This window comes from Helicoverpa zea, chromosome 5, assembly GCF_022581195.2.
Source record: "Helicoverpa zea isolate HzStark_Cry1AcR chromosome 5, ilHelZeax1.1, whole genome shotgun sequence".
Lineage (NCBI taxonomy): Eukaryota > Metazoa > Arthropoda > Insecta > Lepidoptera > Noctuidae > Helicoverpa > Helicoverpa zea.
In genome coordinates, this window is record NC_061456.1 from 11,072,491 (window position 1) to 11,091,538 (window position 19,048).

The 19,048-nt window shown below is 37.1% G+C and overlaps 3 protein-coding genes across 3 annotated transcripts; 1 reads left to right on the forward strand and 2 right to left on the reverse strand.

Annotated features, from left to right (window-relative positions):
- Window positions 1–412: 412 nt before the first annotated feature.
- LOC124630257 (FAD synthase-like) lies at window positions 413–8,198 on the reverse strand. The gene is made up of 5 exons (XM_047164052.1): window positions 8,018–8,198; window positions 3,727–3,811; window positions 2,444–2,800; window positions 1,940–2,061; window positions 413–1,557 (listed from the first exon to the last, which is right to left on the reverse strand). Exons 2-5 carry the CDS (start codon window positions 3,796–3,798, stop codon window positions 1,302–1,304), a joined length of 807 nt encoding a protein of 268 aa, XP_047020008.1. The 5' UTR covers window positions 3,799–3,811; window positions 8,018–8,198; the 3' UTR covers window positions 413–1,301.
- Window positions 6,550–8,018, reverse strand: LOC124630255 (tRNA (guanine(37)-N1)-methyltransferase). Its single transcript, XM_047164049.1, has one exon. It carries the CDS (start codon window positions 7,967–7,969, stop codon window positions 6,632–6,634), a length of 1,338 nt encoding a protein of 445 aa, XP_047020005.1. The 5' UTR covers window positions 7,970–8,018; the 3' UTR covers window positions 6,550–6,631.
- Window positions 8,199–10,724: 2,526 nt separating the features above from the next.
- LOC124630256 (opsin-1-like) lies at window positions 10,725–12,299 on the forward strand. The gene has a single exon (XM_047164051.1). It carries the CDS (start codon window positions 10,851–10,853, stop codon window positions 11,985–11,987), a length of 1,137 nt encoding a protein of 378 aa, XP_047020007.1. The 5' UTR covers window positions 10,725–10,850; the 3' UTR covers window positions 11,988–12,299.
- Window positions 12,300–19,048: the final 6,749 nt, after the last annotated feature.

Here is a 19,048-nt window from a genome sequence, read left to right on the forward strand (position 1 = left end):
TTAAATCTAGACAAGTTTTTTAAGGCAATCATACTCTGGCAAAATATTTTTAATTGGTAGTTTCTTAATTTCCCTCAAAAGGCTCTGACTCCACTAAAATGGAGAGATGTTTTTTAAAATAACCAATATGAGTGAGAAATATGAATAACGAAATTCTATTGCTGTTGAAAAACTTTCGGTCGTACCACAAAAGCTTTTAAACGTCTGTTGAACACTTGTCAAAAAAAAATAATAAAGTTTATGATGTTGAAATAAGGTTCACACTTTTTTTAGACAATTGTTCAAGAGATGTTTAAATTTTTGTAGTAAGGTAAGGGTCAATCCCCACTGAAAAAGCAGCGGCCGGCAGCGGCCGTAAATGCAAGTGATTGAGCGCGAGGCGCCGCGCTCTTACGGCCGCTGCCGGCCGCTGCTCTTTCAGTGGGAATTGACCCTTAGTGGAGTCTGAACCTAATATATTTTTAATCGATGATTGTTGTTGTAACCAGAGTAACTTCTACACTTTCTAAAGAGAATTTACGAACTAAATACATAATAAGTTGGTATATGATAAGAATTTCAATTACTTAGGTACGTCAATAAAATAAATTAGTTTTCGGTAACTTGTTTAGAGAATGTGATTACTATAATTTATTCTCTGCTAGGCAGCGTAAATGGACGAATTTAAAATGTTTAGATTATTCATCAGTTAAATTATTACAATATTATCATTCAATGGATCATATAGTAACGAGATTGTCATTACAATTTTTGCAAAAACATTTATATTTTTTTACATTGTTTAATCTCGTAATTACCATAGTTTATAATATATCTATCTGATAGGAGACACAAGTTTATTATACAATATTTTAAAAGTAATTATGTAATTGTCTAATTATCGGGTTTTTTATGACCTGATAAAAATCATATTGGAGTTTAATTCGGTCTAAAGGTACATGTGTTGAGTAATCGGCTACTGATTAATGTTTAAAAAAAGAATAAAAAGGAGTTTGTATATCACTTATTTTTTGTGTCGGCCATATAGCCAAAATTCTAAATGGCCAGTTATGTCAATGATTCAAAGAAGCTTGGCAATGCAAATTATATTTTTTTGATTCTGGATTTCGAACCAGGTTTTATAAAAATCAACTGTAGGCCATTGATATCTTAGATGATGAAATAACTCTTACTCCAAAACCTTAAGGTCGATTTTTGTTTGGCAAAATAGTTTATAGAACATGTCACTTGAGACAGATTTCACTTCAAATTCTTTCACAAACAATTCTAAAACAATCATTAGCCGTTCACCCATTCCATTTTTAAACACACGACGGATGTACATGGTCGCTGTTGTTCAAATGATTGTTATCTATACCATTTCCTATGTGATTGTTTATAGTATTGTAATTCCCGTGGCCATTGACGGCGACTTTGGGCGTAGAACCTCTTCCAGCACGTTCTAGAGTGGCATCGGATAGGTGCCACGCCTGTAAATACGAGATGCAACCGAAACTGTTTTTCTTAGCTAGTGCAGGGTTCGGTCGTGTGTTTTGTATACTGCCTATTGATGTGTATCTGTAAAGGAATTAATTTGAACCTTATTAACTTAAATTCATTAGCTTAAAGATCGAGATAGAAAAATATAATAGGTATGGGATTCCATCCACTTGCACTGAATAAAATAGAGGCTCGTGCCTCTCTATTTTTCACTGAGATAAGACTCGATAAAACTCGATAAAAGACACTCTAATAAGACTTAATAAAAAGTCGATAAGAAAAAAGTACATCACTATTTTATTTGTCTAACAAGTGTGTGACGTTTTGATGAAAGCGATCCCCCACTGCTTTAAATATCCTTCTCACACTCAGAGAGCATGAGAATTTATGTCGTAAATTTTTAACAAGAAAGCTCATTCCTATTTATGACATTAGTTAAGATAATGTTGGTATCACTTACCCTTTATCATATAGACTGCAATAGGGCACTCTTCTGTGTAAAGTGTAACTCCATATTTGATGGTAACTCCAGTTGAGGAGGGGGGATACTCTCACTATCTGTGGCCAACTTGGGTCTGTTTTCTGAAAAACAAAAAAAGCTTATTAGAGAAAACTGGATAAAATTCCAAATTAAAAGGCTTATCAACAGAGTACTTAAAGTAAAGTGATATAAAATTCTTTGGAAACCTATCAAGTGTCGGCGAAAGTGCACTTAGATAATCAATGTTGATTTTAACCATTGTGTTAAGCCGAAGACCGGACGTTTTCAAGGAATTAGGTACTTGTCATTTAACAACCTAGGTAAACCTACTTGAATTGAGTGATTGTTTCCTTAGTTACACATAACCGTATTGACTGTGTAGACTGGCGTTGAAATTTTTGCTCAAATGGAGGACCTATATTAAGAAGACCTGTAGCTACTTGGGAAAGGTTCTTTAATAACCAAACATCTGTAGTCACTCACCTGCATAAACGACAAGTTCTCGCTATAAGGATCTGTTCTCCTCGTGCCCATAAGACCAGCTTTAAGCCTCTCATCTTGATCCAGCAACCGTTGCAACGTGGTCTTCAATTCCCCCTCCGTCACCATCAGCGTCACACCATAATGATCCTTAATTTGTTCCACAAAAGACTCAATTTCACTGAACGGTCCATTAGTCCGAATATACACTACTTTTAGTTCTTTAGCAACGTCGTCACGTTTGTAAATTTCTCGTAAAACGTTTAAAGTTATGTCTAAGAGCACTGTGCAGTCTTTGCCGCCGTTGAAAGAGAGGAACACCTCGTCTATTTGGTACTGTGTGAAGCATTCTTTAAGTATCTGGAAATGAGAATGTTTGTTAAACTTAAAATTGATTATTCACTACCATAAGGTTTTAGGTGGAGCCCGTGAGTAAGTGACAGCTGCATGGGTCGATCACAAGTTCTTCCGTCTTTCGGAAGGCACGTTAAATTAGTGTGTCTCTGCTGTCATTTGTCTTCGTCGGGTCTGCTAGTCTATTCAAGGAGTATCTGGTTGCGCGGGTAACTGGAGTGAGGAGGTCAAATAGGCCGTCGCTCCTTGTAAAACAAGATAAGATCATTGTAAGAAGAAAACAACAGTACCCAATGCCAAAATGTGTCTACAAACTCTGTATATTCAGCAGAAAATTCATGATGATGAGACACAGGTAGGTATTCAACCTTCTGTTTATCACAGCAAACAAGAATTAGGGCCACGTAGCCCGCATCCAAAGGATGTGTCGAATAGTTCAGAATGTTATGTTGATCAATATGGTGCAACTACAAAACAACATTAAGTAGATAATGTAATCTATATTGTGTATTATATTATCTATCTATATAGAAGGCGTGTAAGATCAAGGCCGTTTGCAAAATAATTTGAGTCAGTTAGTAGGTACTATCTCCAATTCTTTTTGCACATTTTAATCGATGATTTAATCTGAGTATGCTATTCGATTGGCTACGGCTAAAAACACATAACAAAAAACAGCAATCTTTTTTTTATATTAACTTGAAAAAATTGTTTATGAATAAAAACTTTATCTAATATTGTGTATTTGATGATATCGCGAATATAATTATCATCATCTTGGGTTATCCCAATGCCCGTATGGATGATGATTATAATAATAGCGATATCATCAACGTAAAAATTAACAACCTATTTCGACATAATTTTTCTTTCCCTAAAATTAAAATTCCTCCAAGATACACAATATAAAATAAAGGTAAAGACATACATACCCGTTCACTTTCCTCCAGCACGTCCGTAAAATCGGGGAGATCCATGTCAGTCACCTGACTCTTCGGCAACATGACTCGTGTTCAACTGAAACGTGTTACGTGTGCATATAGCCTTTATTTACTGCTAATTTACTACACTGTTATGGTAATAGCTAATGTGGCACATTGTCTGTTTGTTACACAAGGACGAATTAGCGATAAACATGTCATTAAATTAAGTTTTTTTTTATTATTCTGTTATTTTTTAATGAGTTTTTTTGGCATATTTTGCTTGACCCATTGACTGATAATGACGTATTAAAGTCATTAGTAATAATCTTGTAAATCGTCATTCTTTAAGCATCGAAATTGACCGAGTATTAAGGAAAGTCAACAGTGTGAAGTTAGCTGTTTGGCTGCGCAGTTGGTTTTTAGGAACAAAATTTTCTACTGCGCAGCTATTTGGCTAACTTCAGGCAGTTCCGTGTAGTATTAATGTTTATTGTTCTGTAGGGAAATTACACTATGTTACAGTATAATATTAATACTAGTTTATAATGCAATGACTGCCATCTGACCTAATCTAACAATGTAACGAATGATTGATAAGACCTTCATTAGAAAATTGATTTTCTCTACAACGTGTAACATGTTTTCTCTTAATAAAGAATGGTTTTTCTTCAGGAATTACTGTTTTATTTTCTTATCGTTTGTAGTTAATTAGTCGGACGATAAGTAGTTTTAAACTTAACTTCATTACAGGAGTAAGTATGAATATGTATCTATGTACTTGAGTTGGTAAGTTTTCTGTATATCTATGTATATACGTCATCATCTGCCTAGCCTTTTCCCAACTATCTTGAAGTCGGCTTCTAGTCTAACCGAATACAGCTGAGTATCAGTGTTTTACAGGGAGAGAATGCCTATCTGATCTCCTAAACCCAGTTACCCGGGCATCCCAATACTCCTTGGTAATACTGGTTGTCAGACTTTCTGGCGTCCGCGTGTCGTGAAGAAAGATATTTAAAAATACATGAGCAATACCATGGTATTAAGTAGTACATCATTTAAAGCATGTTAAGATTAATTGATGAATTAATTTGGGTGTTTCGGCCACGGATCGCTGTTTCATTGGCGCGTTCAAGGTAATGGGTGCAATATATTAAAATTCGGTGTTTGAACATCTTTGTTTGAAGATAAATATAAATATTTTTGGGTGTGTTAGTTTTCGCGCGGTTTCAGCAGCCACTTTTGTACAATATTCCTCAGGAACACTGTTATGGATATTTCAATAAAAATGGTTAACGAGAGAAGAAAGAGTTACTTCAAACAAACTACAAAGCTCAATATTTAATGCTACTAAAGTAAATAATCAGTAATGATTACCGTTGCTTACGCAGATTTATTTAAAGACGTGATATTACCTTTCGGGTTATAAAAAAGCACTTGAGTAATTTTAGCAAAAAAATAAATGTAAAATCGATCTTAATAAAAATATGTCAAACAGTAATAATGACTGTACCATTTCCGATGTCTCGGTTTAACCAAGTGGCTTAACTACCCATAATTAAGCACATACAGAAACCCATAAGTATGGTAAAGGTAATGTTTTATTTTAAGAAATGACAGCCTCTATTGCAATGGCGATAGGTACTCGTTCGTACATAGATATCTATGTATAGATAGAATAATCCATAATAAAGATCAATTAAGAACATATTTAGTGGTATCAATTAATTGTTTTGTCATCCATCATCTGCAAATAATTTGACGAAAAAATACCTGTCTTTACCACCTATGATTATACTTACTACCAGTACCTGTTTTCATAATGAAAATACACATAGGTACTGCTTCAATAATAGACCCAGAATTTCCAGATTTGTCATTGTTATTATATTTAGAGCTTTAACATCATTGTTAAAGAAGTGGACAATAAGATACAGATCTTGGGAAAATGTAACAAAAAAACTTGTGACTATTTTGTATAAAATGACATAATTGAACTGCCCCTTAAACATTTGAAAAAGTGAAGTGATGCTGTTTACGTAAGCATATTATTTTTCATGACTAAAATAATATTTCAAACGCATAAACAAGGATACACTCGGTATTTAATTGAATATACAATAATTATTGATAGGTACGCTGCAAAATCTCAGGCAATGTGCTAGTAAGGTTATTAAAAATGAACCTACCCAGGTACTACGTAAAATATGATTTTCATGAAACATCTGTTTGCATGCATTCCTCTGCTTAACTCACCAGAGAAAATAGAATTATTGCAAGGTGAGATGACATGCAGTTTCTATAGGCGCCAACCATTATGATTATCTATATTATCTATACTAGTATTACCTATGAAGCTGAAGGGTTCGTTTATCAGGACTACTGCACTGATATGAAAAAATCTTTCTATATTAGATAGCCCATCGAGAAAGGCATAGGCTACCTTTGATTTGGGTACTCAGTGTAGTTCCCACGGCACGTGTGAAACGGCTGGCGAAAGCTAGTGGTATCTTTAACTTCGTGGGTAATTTTGTATCTTCTACTCCTTGTTATAAGGTACTTAATGCTATAATGATTCCATACATAGGGTCATGTACAGCGATGGTGATGAATCTTAAAAACAGTATTTGTGAAGTTATCAGTTGTGTATTATGGCTTTCCAATGATTACTCACTCGGTTGTGATTACTTTGATAAGTTACTGCTGAATTTACATTACTATCCTATTTACTTTTCATCAGTTTTCAATGCAAATATGATTAAGCGCTTCTTCATAGAAATTGTGTCATTAATATTGTGTGACAATCTTAAAGATAAAGAAAGGAGAATCACAAAATGTTTAACAAAGCTTTATTTCATACAACAAAATGTTATACATTAAACACTCATTTCATGTTATGCTTAAAAATAAAACTCTGTTATACACACAACTTTTTCAAAGGAGGTTCACTCAAAACTTCACTTGTACGGAACAAAATCTCCTTCGTCAATTTAAACGTCACTCTCATCATTTCTTTATTCGGTGAAACATTTCGCACATCAAACACATCCGTAATAAGACTTGTAATGTTAGATCCGATGTTTTCATTCACCATTTTCTTAGCGATCGCCACATGATCATCTCCTAAAGCAAAGCAGTATACGTAAACAATGATTTCTTGATTGAATTTCTCTGCCAAATCCTCATCTTTGATCAAACCGTTGAAGTATTTCAAAAATTCCACAGCCATTGCAGGCAAATTCATAGTAATGTGTATTGTTCCATCCAATTTTTCATCGCCTTTACATAGAGAAATTATGTAATCTTTGAATTCGTTACAAATAAAGTCTTTTCCATCTTTATTGAATGATTTGAAAAATGCTGAATTGACTTTGTTGTTTTTAGCATTATGGTTCAACCATTTGAAGGAGTCCGGGTTTAGGTCATTTGCAAATACTTTGATTTTGCGTTTGGCTGTTGGGACCGCAAAGGGTCCAACTCCACAGAATATATCAAATAGACAATCACCAGGTTTTAGGTAGCTTAATATCCTTTCATGCTCCTTACCTAAGCGAGGGTTCCAGTATACTTTGGAGAAATCAAACTGGAATATACACAGGTTTTCTTTCACTGTAACAAAGTAATCTTCATCTCCACCAATGAGTTCCATGCTGAAGTTCCTGTACGTATTGTCTATGCTCACACATTTGTTCACAACTGTTCTGCATGTCTTTATTTTATCGACGAGCACCTGGCCTATCAGCGGACGGTAATCAAGTAAGTGATCTCTCAAGTTCAGGTGTATGATGTGACCTATCTGAGAGAAACCACTGACACCCTCTTCGTTTTCCGGAAGAACTGCTTTGAATATTGCTTCAAAACGCCAGTTCTCATAGCAAAGCTGGATTTCCTTGTTATCAAAGTTGCTTTCTGTCACATCCAATTTGGTTAGAGCAGTTCGGTCACTCTCAGCAATGTCAGCCCACTGACTCACTTTCTCAGGGTTTAGAAAAATACACTTCTTGAATATTGCATCTTCTCCTTCCTCTATACTCCTTACTGGCTTAAAATCCTCTAGTTTAAGGAAGTAAGATTTAGAAATTTGTGTTATTTTAGACAAATTTTCTTCTTTGACCTTTAGAATTGGCACTTTTATGTTGCGCAAGAATTTATCTCGATCAAGCACTTTCATACCACGAACACCGACGGGCACCAAGGGCGCGGAGGCGGATGAGCTCATTTTACGAAAAAATCCGCGGATATAACCCAAAGTCATACCAAAAATCTACGAAAAGTAGGTGTTTTACACATCGTCCATACTAACCTATTTCGAGGTCAGGGCTGATGCCAGTCTTCTTGTAGTAGTCAGTAGAGAGTCCTTCGATAGCTATATTTGTTATATTATAACAACACCATTGAGTAAATGAGGAATTTAATACAATATTATTGAGAGAAAGCGTTGCACTATTGCGTGACACTTGGTTCCCTTTACATGTCAATTTCAATTTGACGTTTGTTATTGCATCATTCATTCTGTCAAAATCACGTTCTGTTTCACGTGTCTATCGTCACATGTTGAATTCGGTAAAACTTTAAGATTTATTGCCATGTGCCATTTACCAATACATAATATTATGCTTATGCCTTTTGATTGTTCATAAAATTACAATATTATGGGTGAGCAGTGCTGCACTTTTTAAAATGACTCAGTTGAGAGTCGGAATACTTTTAGCTTTGCAGAAAAATAGTAGTAAGTTAATCCTCATTAGCTTGATCATCCATGATCATGAATCAATTATTGTAATAATTGCCTAAATTAGACCAAGACAACCAAAACAGTAGAGATTCAAACAAAATATTGTGGCTGTGTTCTCAATGCACGTCATATTTATTTATTAGATCTGTAAATCCTGTGACCAATTATTTTGCCGTATACCTTAACATAGTCTCAATGATCATGCTCTAAGTAAAGGTTTTGTAATTTGTGCTTCTGTACAGTTCTACGGACTTACTTTCTTTTCTCTGTAAACAAACAAATTAAATTAGAAGTTGTCACGTTACATTATACTCATAACGGCAATCATGCAAAGGGGCAGGGTTCATTCCATGGCTGACTTGGAATGGGTCGATATTTATATTAGGTAGCTGTTTACCGTGGTTTCACTTGTATCATGCACGATTCATGAGGAAATTAAGTAATTAATTAAGGGATAATCCTATCATTGTAATCAGGTTAGGTACCTAAGTATAAGGACAGTAGTAAGTAGGTACTTACATAAACCCAATTTCATTTGAATGGGCCAGTCTTTTCCCTATAGTGATTATAATAGTCAGTCTTCCATAGATGAGTTCAGACCAAAACAATATGAGAGCACTTATTTACTTACTCAATGCATATAAGAAACCTTCTTCTAAACTGTTAATAGGTACGAATAAACAGTTTATACTCTGCGGCCACGGACCATGAAAGCATATTATATTAGGCAATATTGCTCTGTTGATTACAATAGGCACCAAGTAATTTCTGGTCAGGCCCGCCGTAAGCGGGCGTGCAGCGCGTGCACAGCACGCGGGCGGCACGTCCTAGGGGGCGGCAAATCTAGCGAGTTATCACGTAATATTTAAAAAATACAATATCTTTTTACTAATGATTTGATTTCAATATTTCCGAACACAGCAATAGCGCTAAGAATATTACTTACACTGCCGGTTTCAGTTAGGTACATAAAAATTTCAGAAAAAGCCGCCCTAGCTTTGGTCGTCTCCTATCAATTTTGACTGTTTCACCCTTTGCATCCCCAAAAAAATTCGCGCTCGCTGCGCTCGCGGCTCCATGTCAGATGTCGCATTTTATCTTTGTTTAATTGTTGAGGCATTAAATTCCGAAAAAACATTTTTCGCGCACGTCCGTTATGGCTTTTTATGATAATATGTTTACTTCATAAAAACTCTAAGGAAAAAATCGCGCTCGCTTCGCTCGCGGCTTTTGCACTTCACTTCTGTGCATATCTTACTTTTTGACTTTGCTTTGTTAATTTACAGTGGTTTTTATTTGTTTTGTGTCCTTAGACTAAAAAATGTTCGCGCTCGCCCCGCTCGCGCTTCCTTACATATGACATTATGTGCCTTATAAGTTTTCAACGGGAAACCCACCAAATAACATATTTTACTGACTTTAAACATTGTTATAGATATTTAAGTGCGTTAGTTTAAGTTAATCACAATCTTTCAATACATAGGGGCCACTTGGGTAATGATTGCACTGCATTGATGCCCTAAGCAATTGCTTAGTTTGCTTATGGGCTAACCCAGGACTGTTTAGGTTACTCTGAACATTTCAAGTAAATAAAAAGTTATGTGTAATGTATGTTATGTATTGCAATAGTTATTTATCAAAAAGTAGGTGGGTTTTCTGCAATCAGAGCGGTGCATGTACATATTTTTTTTCTGTTGGACAAGTAAGATGGATATGAATTGGCGGGGGGGGTCCGGACCCCCTGGATCCGCTCCCCCCCCTTTATATATTTTTTGTCAAAACGTATGTAGTCGTAGGGCGACATAATCAGTTTTGCACGCGGGCGAACAACCAGCTAGCGGCGGGCCTGTTTCTGGTTTCCTATTAAACAAGGAATTACAGGCAAGATTACTTTCGTAGGCTATTATTGTCTGTAGTGATTCAGAAATACATAGAACTAAGATCGTTTGTTTTGCTAAAAGATAAAGCGCTGATTCATTCTTACTTTCGATATCTAAAAAGTTCTGAGCGTCTCGCAGTTTCTCAATGTTGGTTTGGACTTTTGGAGTAAATAGGTTTATTTCGAACTTATTTCTACGGAACCACAAGAAGCCTACACGAGCCTATCCCTACTACACCCAATTTGACTAAGTCTTGAGCTTACCTTCTTAGATTCGTATATCTAATTATGAATATTGATTTTCTTGTCATTGTCGTGTCTAATCCTTAAGGTTTGAGTATATAAGACGTTGGAGGAACAGCAAAGGACGAGTAGTCTCCACCGCCTCGGCAGGTTCGCCTCAACACGGGTTTGGTTACCTTACAGACTGGAGTAGTTCGTCTAACGATTTTCTCCAGCATCTTGTAATAACCATCTCGGCCGAGAACCCCCATTTCAAATTGAACACCAACCAACACGAAGATGGCAGACAGTGGACCTGGGATGGCAGCCCTCCAAGCCTGGGGAGGCCAAGCTGTGGCGCATGGTGCGGCCAATCAGACCGTCGTGGACAAAGTACCAGCTGACATGCTCCACATGGTCGACGCTCACTGGTACCAGTTTCCACCAATGAACCCACTCTGGCACGCGCTATTGGGATTCACAATCGGCGTTCTTGGCTTCATTTCCATCGCTGGCAACGGCATGGTCATCTACATATTCTCATCGACAAAGAGCCTGAAGACTCCATCCAACCTGCTGGTAGTGAACCTCGCATTCTCCGACTTCCTCATGATGTGCGCTATGGCTCCGGCTATGGTTATTAATTGTTACAATGAAACGTGGGTGTTTGGTCCATTTGCGTGTGAACTCTACGGGTGCGCAGGCTCGCTATTTGGATGCGCATCTATTTGGACCATGACCATGATTGCATTCGACCGCTACAACGTCATCGTGAAAGGTATCGCCGCTAAGCCAATGACCAAATCCGGAGCTCTACAGCGCATACTCGGGATCTGGTTGTTCTCACTCGCATGGACTCTGGCGCCCTTCTTCGGCTGGAACCGCTACGTGCCTGAAGGAAACATGACCGCCTGCGGAACTGACTACTTGTCAAAGGATTGGTTCAGCCGCAGCTACATCCTTGTCTACTCCGTCTTCGTGTACTTCTTACCTCTTCTGCTCATCATCTACTCCTACTACTTCATCGTCCAGGCTGTGACCGCTCACGAAAAGGCTATGAGGGAACAGGCTAAGAAAATGAACGTGGCTTCACTGCGATCATCCGAAGCGGCTAACACCAGCGCTGAGTGCAAATTGGCCAAGGTGGCTCTGATGACGATCTCTCTGTGGTTCATGGCGTGGACCCCTTACCTTGTGATCAACTACACGGGGGTGTTCGAGAGCGCACCCATCAGTCCTCTGGCTACAATCTGGGGCTCACTGTTCGCTAAGGCTAATGCCGTGTACAACCCTATTGTATATGGTATCAGCCATCCCAAATATCGCGCTGTGTTGTACCAGAAGTTCCCGGCACTGGCTTGCACGGTGTCCCCTGACGAGGGCGGCTCCGTCGCGACTGGTGCCACTGTTGTCTCCGACGAGAAGCCTGCTGCCTAAACACATCACATCCCAGATGATCAAACTACGACCGTTGCGCGCCTGCCACTGGACGAATGATTTTGCCATGAGTATTTTCATATGTTTTATTTTTGTATAAAGCTGCTTCCCTTAACGGATTCCTTTGCTCAACACCGATGGTCGGCATAGTTATTGTAAATTATACCACCCTGTCGTCTCGGTGCCCTACCTGTGAGACTGCTCCTCCTAGATATAAGAGATTTCGAATTTAACGACGAATCTGGCTCTGTACTTGTATATTTGATGAATAAACTTATTTTAGCAAGGTTGGTATTGACCACATAAAAACAATTAAAGTAATTTTATTTATTTCCTAGTTATGTACCCCCAAGAGTCATAAAATTATTGAAGTTAAGCATTTTAATAGTTTAGGAAAATAGACTCACCTAAATTTAGTTCTGAAATGTACCATAATAAATATCAGATAGCTTTTTGTAGGTAATTACATTGCCATAAAAAACGTAATTTTATCTCTGGTGCCTTTTACTGAACTTTTGGATAGGATGAGGGCTTTTGATAGGTCCTATTATTTCAACAGAACAATAGCTCCCTACATAGTAATAACAGTTTCTAACAAATAAATGTAATTTTATCTAAATTCAGTCTCGTATAAACTGAATTATGAACGTTGCGCTTTCAGTAAGCCAATTAAATATTTCTAAAGAACTCCCAGCATAGATTAATTTCGATGCAGTACATAAACGTAATTTTGTTTGTATTTGAAATATAATTTAATTTGCTCTGAAGTGAAATATGAAATATTCAATCAGATCAGAATATCTGCTGGTTATTTTTATGTTGACTTTTGCGATTTGTAGAGATGAAAAGCTTGGGTGGTTAGTAGGGTCTTGGCCGATAAATTTCTAGCTGTATAAAGGATTTTCACTAACTCGATTGGTTAAATGGTAAAAACCAAGAAGATCGCTTTTGGAAAATGATTCAAGTATACCTATCTCTCGCATTGTAAAATCTTATGAATGATAAACTTTGTCACGCTTAAATGAAAATCCAGATAAACATAAGGCACCATTGTTTTTAAACACACCTATAGCTACCTATATTTTCTTTCGTAGTAAAGCCAGGTCGTAACCTTATAATAGTTTACCGCCCACATATTAACAAGGCTAGACTGTTTTATTCGCAATACAAGTTATCCTCACAAAGGAGGTGTTTTCTCGACTTAAGTTCATTGTTACTGCAATATTGTAGGTACCTATTTCAGAAGAAAATATGTCCAATTGCAGCGCAAGAGTATTTATTGTGACATGTATAGCGTTATAATTCTTAGGGCGTTGATCTTGGACTGGGTTTATGAAATTGAAAGAGATTTGTTTAAAAGTAAAGAGATTTTAATATAGGTAAGTTTTAGTTATAATAATAATAAGCCCCGCAGGGCATCTGAGGCGGATGACGGGGAGTAGCGACCCCGCGGGGCTATATATCCGAGTGCTCCAGGGAGAGTATACTGTCCCCCACCTCCGGCTTGCCGGAGTGAAGCATGACGGGGGATAGGTCTCCCGCCTCTTGGCTTGCCTTCATCGGCCGGTCAGAGTGGAGTCGCTAGAGCAAGGTTAGTCCTGCTCGGAGGGTAGGTGCCTCGTGGTAAGTGGCGAGTGGGCCGGTGATGCTGGACCCACAGGGAGCGCGTGATCTGCGTTTAAAGTCCGCCGAGGTATCCTCACCCTTCTCAGCCGCTCATGTCCCTGTTGCCCTCTTGTTGCTTTTCAGTGACTGATTCCCGGGGGCCCAGTAAGTGAGTTGGCGAGTCTCCACCTGCCATTTTAACATGTATTTAATACATTGTCATCGGCAGGTGCCATAGTTCCCGTAGTTTCCCCATTCCTAGTCCATTAGCATCCCATCACAATAGCCTAAGTAGTTTTTATCCATAGTTAGCAATAGTTTAGCACAGAACCGGGGATTGTTCTTGGGTACATTTCTATAGTGTATACAGGGATAATCGTCGGTTTTGTGTTACCATTTCATTAAAGTTGTCTCAAAAGGGCTTCAGCGTGTTGGCTTCGGCCCCACGTTCGCCTTCCAAAAATCCGGGACTCTGTAGTCCCGTGGTCGGTTAGAGACATACAAAAATAATAATAATAATAAGCCCCGCAGGGCATCTGAGGCGGATGACGGGGAGTAGCGACCCCGCGGGGCTATATATCCGAGTGCTCCAGGGAGAGTATACTGTCCCCCATCTCCGGCCTGCCGGAGTGAAACATGACGGGGGATAGGTCTCCCGCCTCTTGGCTTGCCTTCACCGGCCGGTCAGAGTGGAGTCGCTAGAGTAGGGTTAGCAGCCCGCTCGGAGGGTAGGTGCCTCGTGGTAAGTGGCGAGTGGGCCGGTGATGCTGGACCCACAGGGAGCGCGTGATCTGCGTTTAAAGTCCGCCGAGGTATCCTCACCCTTCAGCCGCTCATGTACCTGTTGCCCCCTTGTTGCGATTTAGCGACTGATTCCCGGGGGCCCAGTAAGTGAGTTGGCGAGTCTCCACCTGCTATTTTTACGTGTATTTATTACATTGTTATCGGCAGGTGCCATAGTTCCCGTAGTTTCCCCATTCCTAGTCCACTAGCATCCCATCACAATAGCCCAAGTAGTTTTCATCCATAGTTAGCAATAGTTTAGCACAGAACCGGGGATTGTCCTTGGGTACATTTCTATAGTGTATACAGGGATAATTGTCGGTTTTGTGTCACCATTTCATTAAAGTTGTCTCAAAAGGGCTTCAGCGTGTTGGCTTCGGCCCCACGTTCGCCTCCCAAAAATCCGGGATTCTATAGTCCCGAGGTCTGGTAGAGACATACAAGATAATAATAATAAATCTTTTATTTGCTTTAAACATGGTATTTTTGGTGTTACATATTATATATAAAGGAGCAAGCATGTTTAGCTATAGGTACAATAGCATGCAAAAATTTCAAACTTAAAACTAACATCTTAATATCATATTAACATTAACCTATCTGAGATCAAAATTTCTGTCAAGAAATTCATTTACACTATAAAAGCTACATTTGACTAGCCATTCGTGTAGTTTTGCCTTCAAAGCTCTTACATGTAATAATTTAAGATTTCTGGGAATTTTATTATAAATAGATACGTACACACATTGCAAGGCAGTTTTTGTTATACTTTGTCAGTCTGGGTAGGTCATCAAGTACTAGCGTGTATGGATCACGTCTGCTTCGCTGTAATACTTCATTTGCTGACTTAAACAATTTTTTGTTTTTTGCTACAAACATACAAGTTTCATAAATATAAAGTGATGGTAGTGGTAACAAACCAAGCTTTTTAAATACTGGTCGACATGAATCGTCAGGTTGCATACCCCAAATCGATCTTATGCACTTTTTTTGTGCAATAAATGCACGGTTCATGTCGGTGCTATTACCCCACATGATAAGCCCATAGCGCAGCAACGATTCAACGTAGGCACGATAAGACATGATTGCCGTTTTGAGGTTTGTTACTCTTTTCACTATTTTTAAAGCATATACAAATTTATTGATTTTGCTACTGAGATTATCAACGTGATCTTTCCAATTTATATTTTTATCTATTATAACGCCTAAGAACCGAGTATGTGTAACTTCTTTGATAGTAGGAATGTTGAGATAGATGTTATTTTTGTAATTGTTAGTTTGGTTAAATTGAATGAAGACGGATTTTTCTAAGTTTATTTTCAAACAGTTTATATTTAGCCACGAGAGTAATGAGTCTATTGTATTATTTATTTCAACCTCGTGGTCTTTAACAGTATGACATGTTTTGTTGGACGTTACTATGATGGAAATATCATCAGCAAATAATATGCATTTATGTATGGTTATTTTAATGATATCGTTTATATAAATTAAGAATAATACAGGGCCAAGCACACTTCCTTGAGGAACGCCATATTTGTTTAAATTATATTTTGAATAGTATGATGCCATGTCTTTATTTTTATTAATTTTGTTAATAACGACGCTTTGTTGCCTATCACTTAGATATGACGATATCCACTCATGCGCAGGACCTCTAACTCCGAAAGAATCTAATTTTTTTAATAGTAATTCGTGTGAGACTAGATCAAAAGCTTTTGATAAATCGAAGAAAAGGCCAGTAGTGAGGTAATTATTATTAACATTAGAGAGTATGGTTTTCATGAGTGTAAATATAGCTAAGGATGTAGACTTGTTTTTTTGAAATCCGAACTGTTCTTCAGCAATAATTTTAAATTTACTGCAATAATCGATTAATCTCTTATGCATACACTTTTCAAACACTTTCGATAAGATGGGTATAAGAGTTATTGGGCGATAATTATTGACATCAAATTTGTCCCCTTTTTTAAATATTGGTTTTATTATGGAGAGTTTTAATCTGTCGGGGAATATGCCCATTGAAAAAGACATATTGATTAGGTACGTTAAGATTTCACATAATTCATCACAGCAAGCTTTTATGATTTTTGTGTTAATTTCATCGTAACCCTCTGATTGGGTATTGCTTAAGGACATTATTTCCTGCCGCACTTCACTGGGTAACATGGGTTTTAGAAACATCGAGTTTGGATATTTGCTTGCACTAAGATGTTGGTTGTTCGTCTTTGCTTTGATCTGTGGTAAGTTGGTGTAATGATCGTTAAATACAGAGGCTATTTTAATTGGGTCTTTAATGTCTTTACCATTTGACTTTATTGTTTCTATGGTGTTTTTAGAGGGTAATTTATTTATTTCGCTTTTAATAACTGACCAAGTTGCTAAGCATTTGTTATCGTGATTGTTAATATATTTTATATTTATATTCTTTTTTGATAAGCTTATACACTTTTTTAATAAATCAGAGTAACAATTATATTTATTTCTATTGCTTGTATTTTTGTTTTTATAATATAGATAACGTAGCTTGCGTTTAGTTTTACAACTTTGTTTTAATCCTCTGCTGATCCACTTTTGTTTTTTATTATTGTTATTTACCTTAAGTCTTGTTTTTGGAAAGCAGAGGTTATATAGCAGGCAAAGCCAATCATGGAACTCATTAAATGCGGAATTTAAATCATTATTTAGGTAAACATTGGACCATGACAGGTTCTGCAAGTGAACCTTAAATTTACGAATGTAATCTAAATTAAAGTCTCTTTTGTAAATATAATATTTTTCGGAGTTTTGTGAGGCTGGTTTAATAGGAAAGGTTAACATTTGTGCAGTATCGTGATCAGACAGATGTAGAGGTAGGACAGTAGCATTTGCATTAGTAATATTGCTTAATATGTGATCGATACAAGACAATTTCCGGGTTGGGACATTGATGTGGATTTTATAGTTATAGTTATCTGCCAAGTCTTGCAGTTCATTTGTTACATTACCTTTTCTTAGTGTATTTATATTAAAGTCGCCGGTTATCACAATATTCGTTTTAGATTTGTATTTATTTGATAAGTTGTGTAAAAGGTTACCTAATTTGTTTAAGAATTGATGTGGATCAGATTGGGGTGTTCTGTATACACATATTATTACAATTTTATTAGAAGATATTATTTCTACACCGCAGACTTCAAATACATTTTGAGCCGCGTAATTATTTAAGAATATTAACTCTTTATAATTTAGCCCCTTTTTTACGAATATGCAAGTACCACCTCTTTGCTTTTCTCTCGAATAATTAGAAGCCATACTGTAATTATGTATTTTAGCGTAGAGCTCATTTCCTTTTTTTATAAATGTTTCTGATAGGCATATTACATCTGGATCATTATTTAATTCCTTTAATTCTTCAATTGTTATTTCTAATAATTCTTTTTTGGACAAGATACTCGCTATATTTTGGTGCAGTATTCTAAAATTGTGTATATTTTCTTTATTTTCAGGCACGAAAAAACGATTGATTTTTATTCTTATTTAAAACGGGAAAGTAATAGGGTATGGTCCCTTTTGAAGCCTTTACGTCGGGCTGTATATTCACGCAGCGTTCATCGTGACTACTTTCTTTTAAGCATGTAAAGTAATAAGGAATTGTTCCTTTCTTGGGCTCATTTACACTGGTGTTTGTATTGGAACTTGATTTGTTACGCACTAACCATTTCCGAATAGAGCTAGGGTTCAAGTATTTATCATTATAGTCGCAACAATCAATAGCATAATTTATTGACTCACATATTTCGAAGTGTTTATTGCGCTTTTTGTTTAAGAAGTAGCATTTTTCATATTTTTTACAAAGGTTTTCTATAGAGTAATTCAATTTATTAACATTTATATGTATATTATTTAAGACATTCAGTACAATCACACAGTTATTTTTAAATTTATCTAATATTATTTCTAGCTGAGATAAGATTAATGTCGGATTATGGTCGTTTTCCCCTACACATATAATTAATTTGTCATCAGATGAGAATTCGCTATTTCTACAGTTGGCTAAAATTTCTCTGGTCGGAGCATTCGGTTTCGTTTCAGCGACGACTCTGTACCTCTCATACTGTGTGTTGGCACGCGAGCGTGATATGGCTGCTGCTAGTCCGACGCACCGCTGGGAGCCGTAGATAACTATCTTCTTTTCGTTAGTTGGTGTCAGCCACTTCGTAGCATTAGGCATAGTGTTTAGACTCGTATTTTGTGTAGCTTTTAGAGACTCATTCTTATTTGTGTAGTGATTATGCCGCATCAGTTCTTTAATGCGACCTGTGAGTTTTGAGATCTCTTGATCTGCGACCTGTAGTTGTTGTTGTAGAGTGTCAATTTCTTGTTTCAGCAATGTTATCTTCCCGTAGTCATTATTGGTAAAGGGACCGTCTGAAGTTGGTGAGGTTTGTGCAGTGGACATGTTGTTTTGTTGTGTAAGGGAACAGTTTAGCTTCTGATTGGTATGGCTTATGACAGATTCCAGTCTCTGGTTTTCTACAGTTAACTTTTTCATTTGTTCCCGTAAGTCACTGTTTTCTGATAGCAAATCTCCCAGTTTATTTTCTGTACTTTCAAGTTTAAGTGTAAGTTGAGTTATTGTGCACCTCATTTCTGAGGTTGATACTAGGTCAGTTATTGTTTTATCAACACTT

Bases quoted from the DNA above. Each gene is read 5' to 3' on its own strand.
- LOC124630257 (XM_047164052.1), bottom strand. From the start codon at position 3,798: ATGTTGCCGAAGAGTCAGGTGACTGACATGGATCTCCCCGATTTTACG. The intron at 2,062-2,443 runs GTGAGTGACTAC...TTTGTTTTTCAG, and splicing joins AGAACTTGTCGTTTATGCAG to AAAACAGACCCAAGTTGGCC. The intron at 1,558-1,939 runs GTAAGTGATACC...ATTCCTTTACAG, and splicing joins TGCAGTCTATATGATAAAGG to ATACACATCAATAGGCAGTA.
- LOC124630255 (XM_047164049.1), bottom strand. From the start codon at position 7,969: ATGACTTTGGGTTATATCCGCGGATTTTTTCGTAAAATGAGCTCATCC.
- LOC124630256 (XM_047164051.1), top strand. From the start codon at position 10,851: ATGGCAGACAGTGGACCTGGGATGGCAGCCCTCCAAGCCTGGGGAGGC.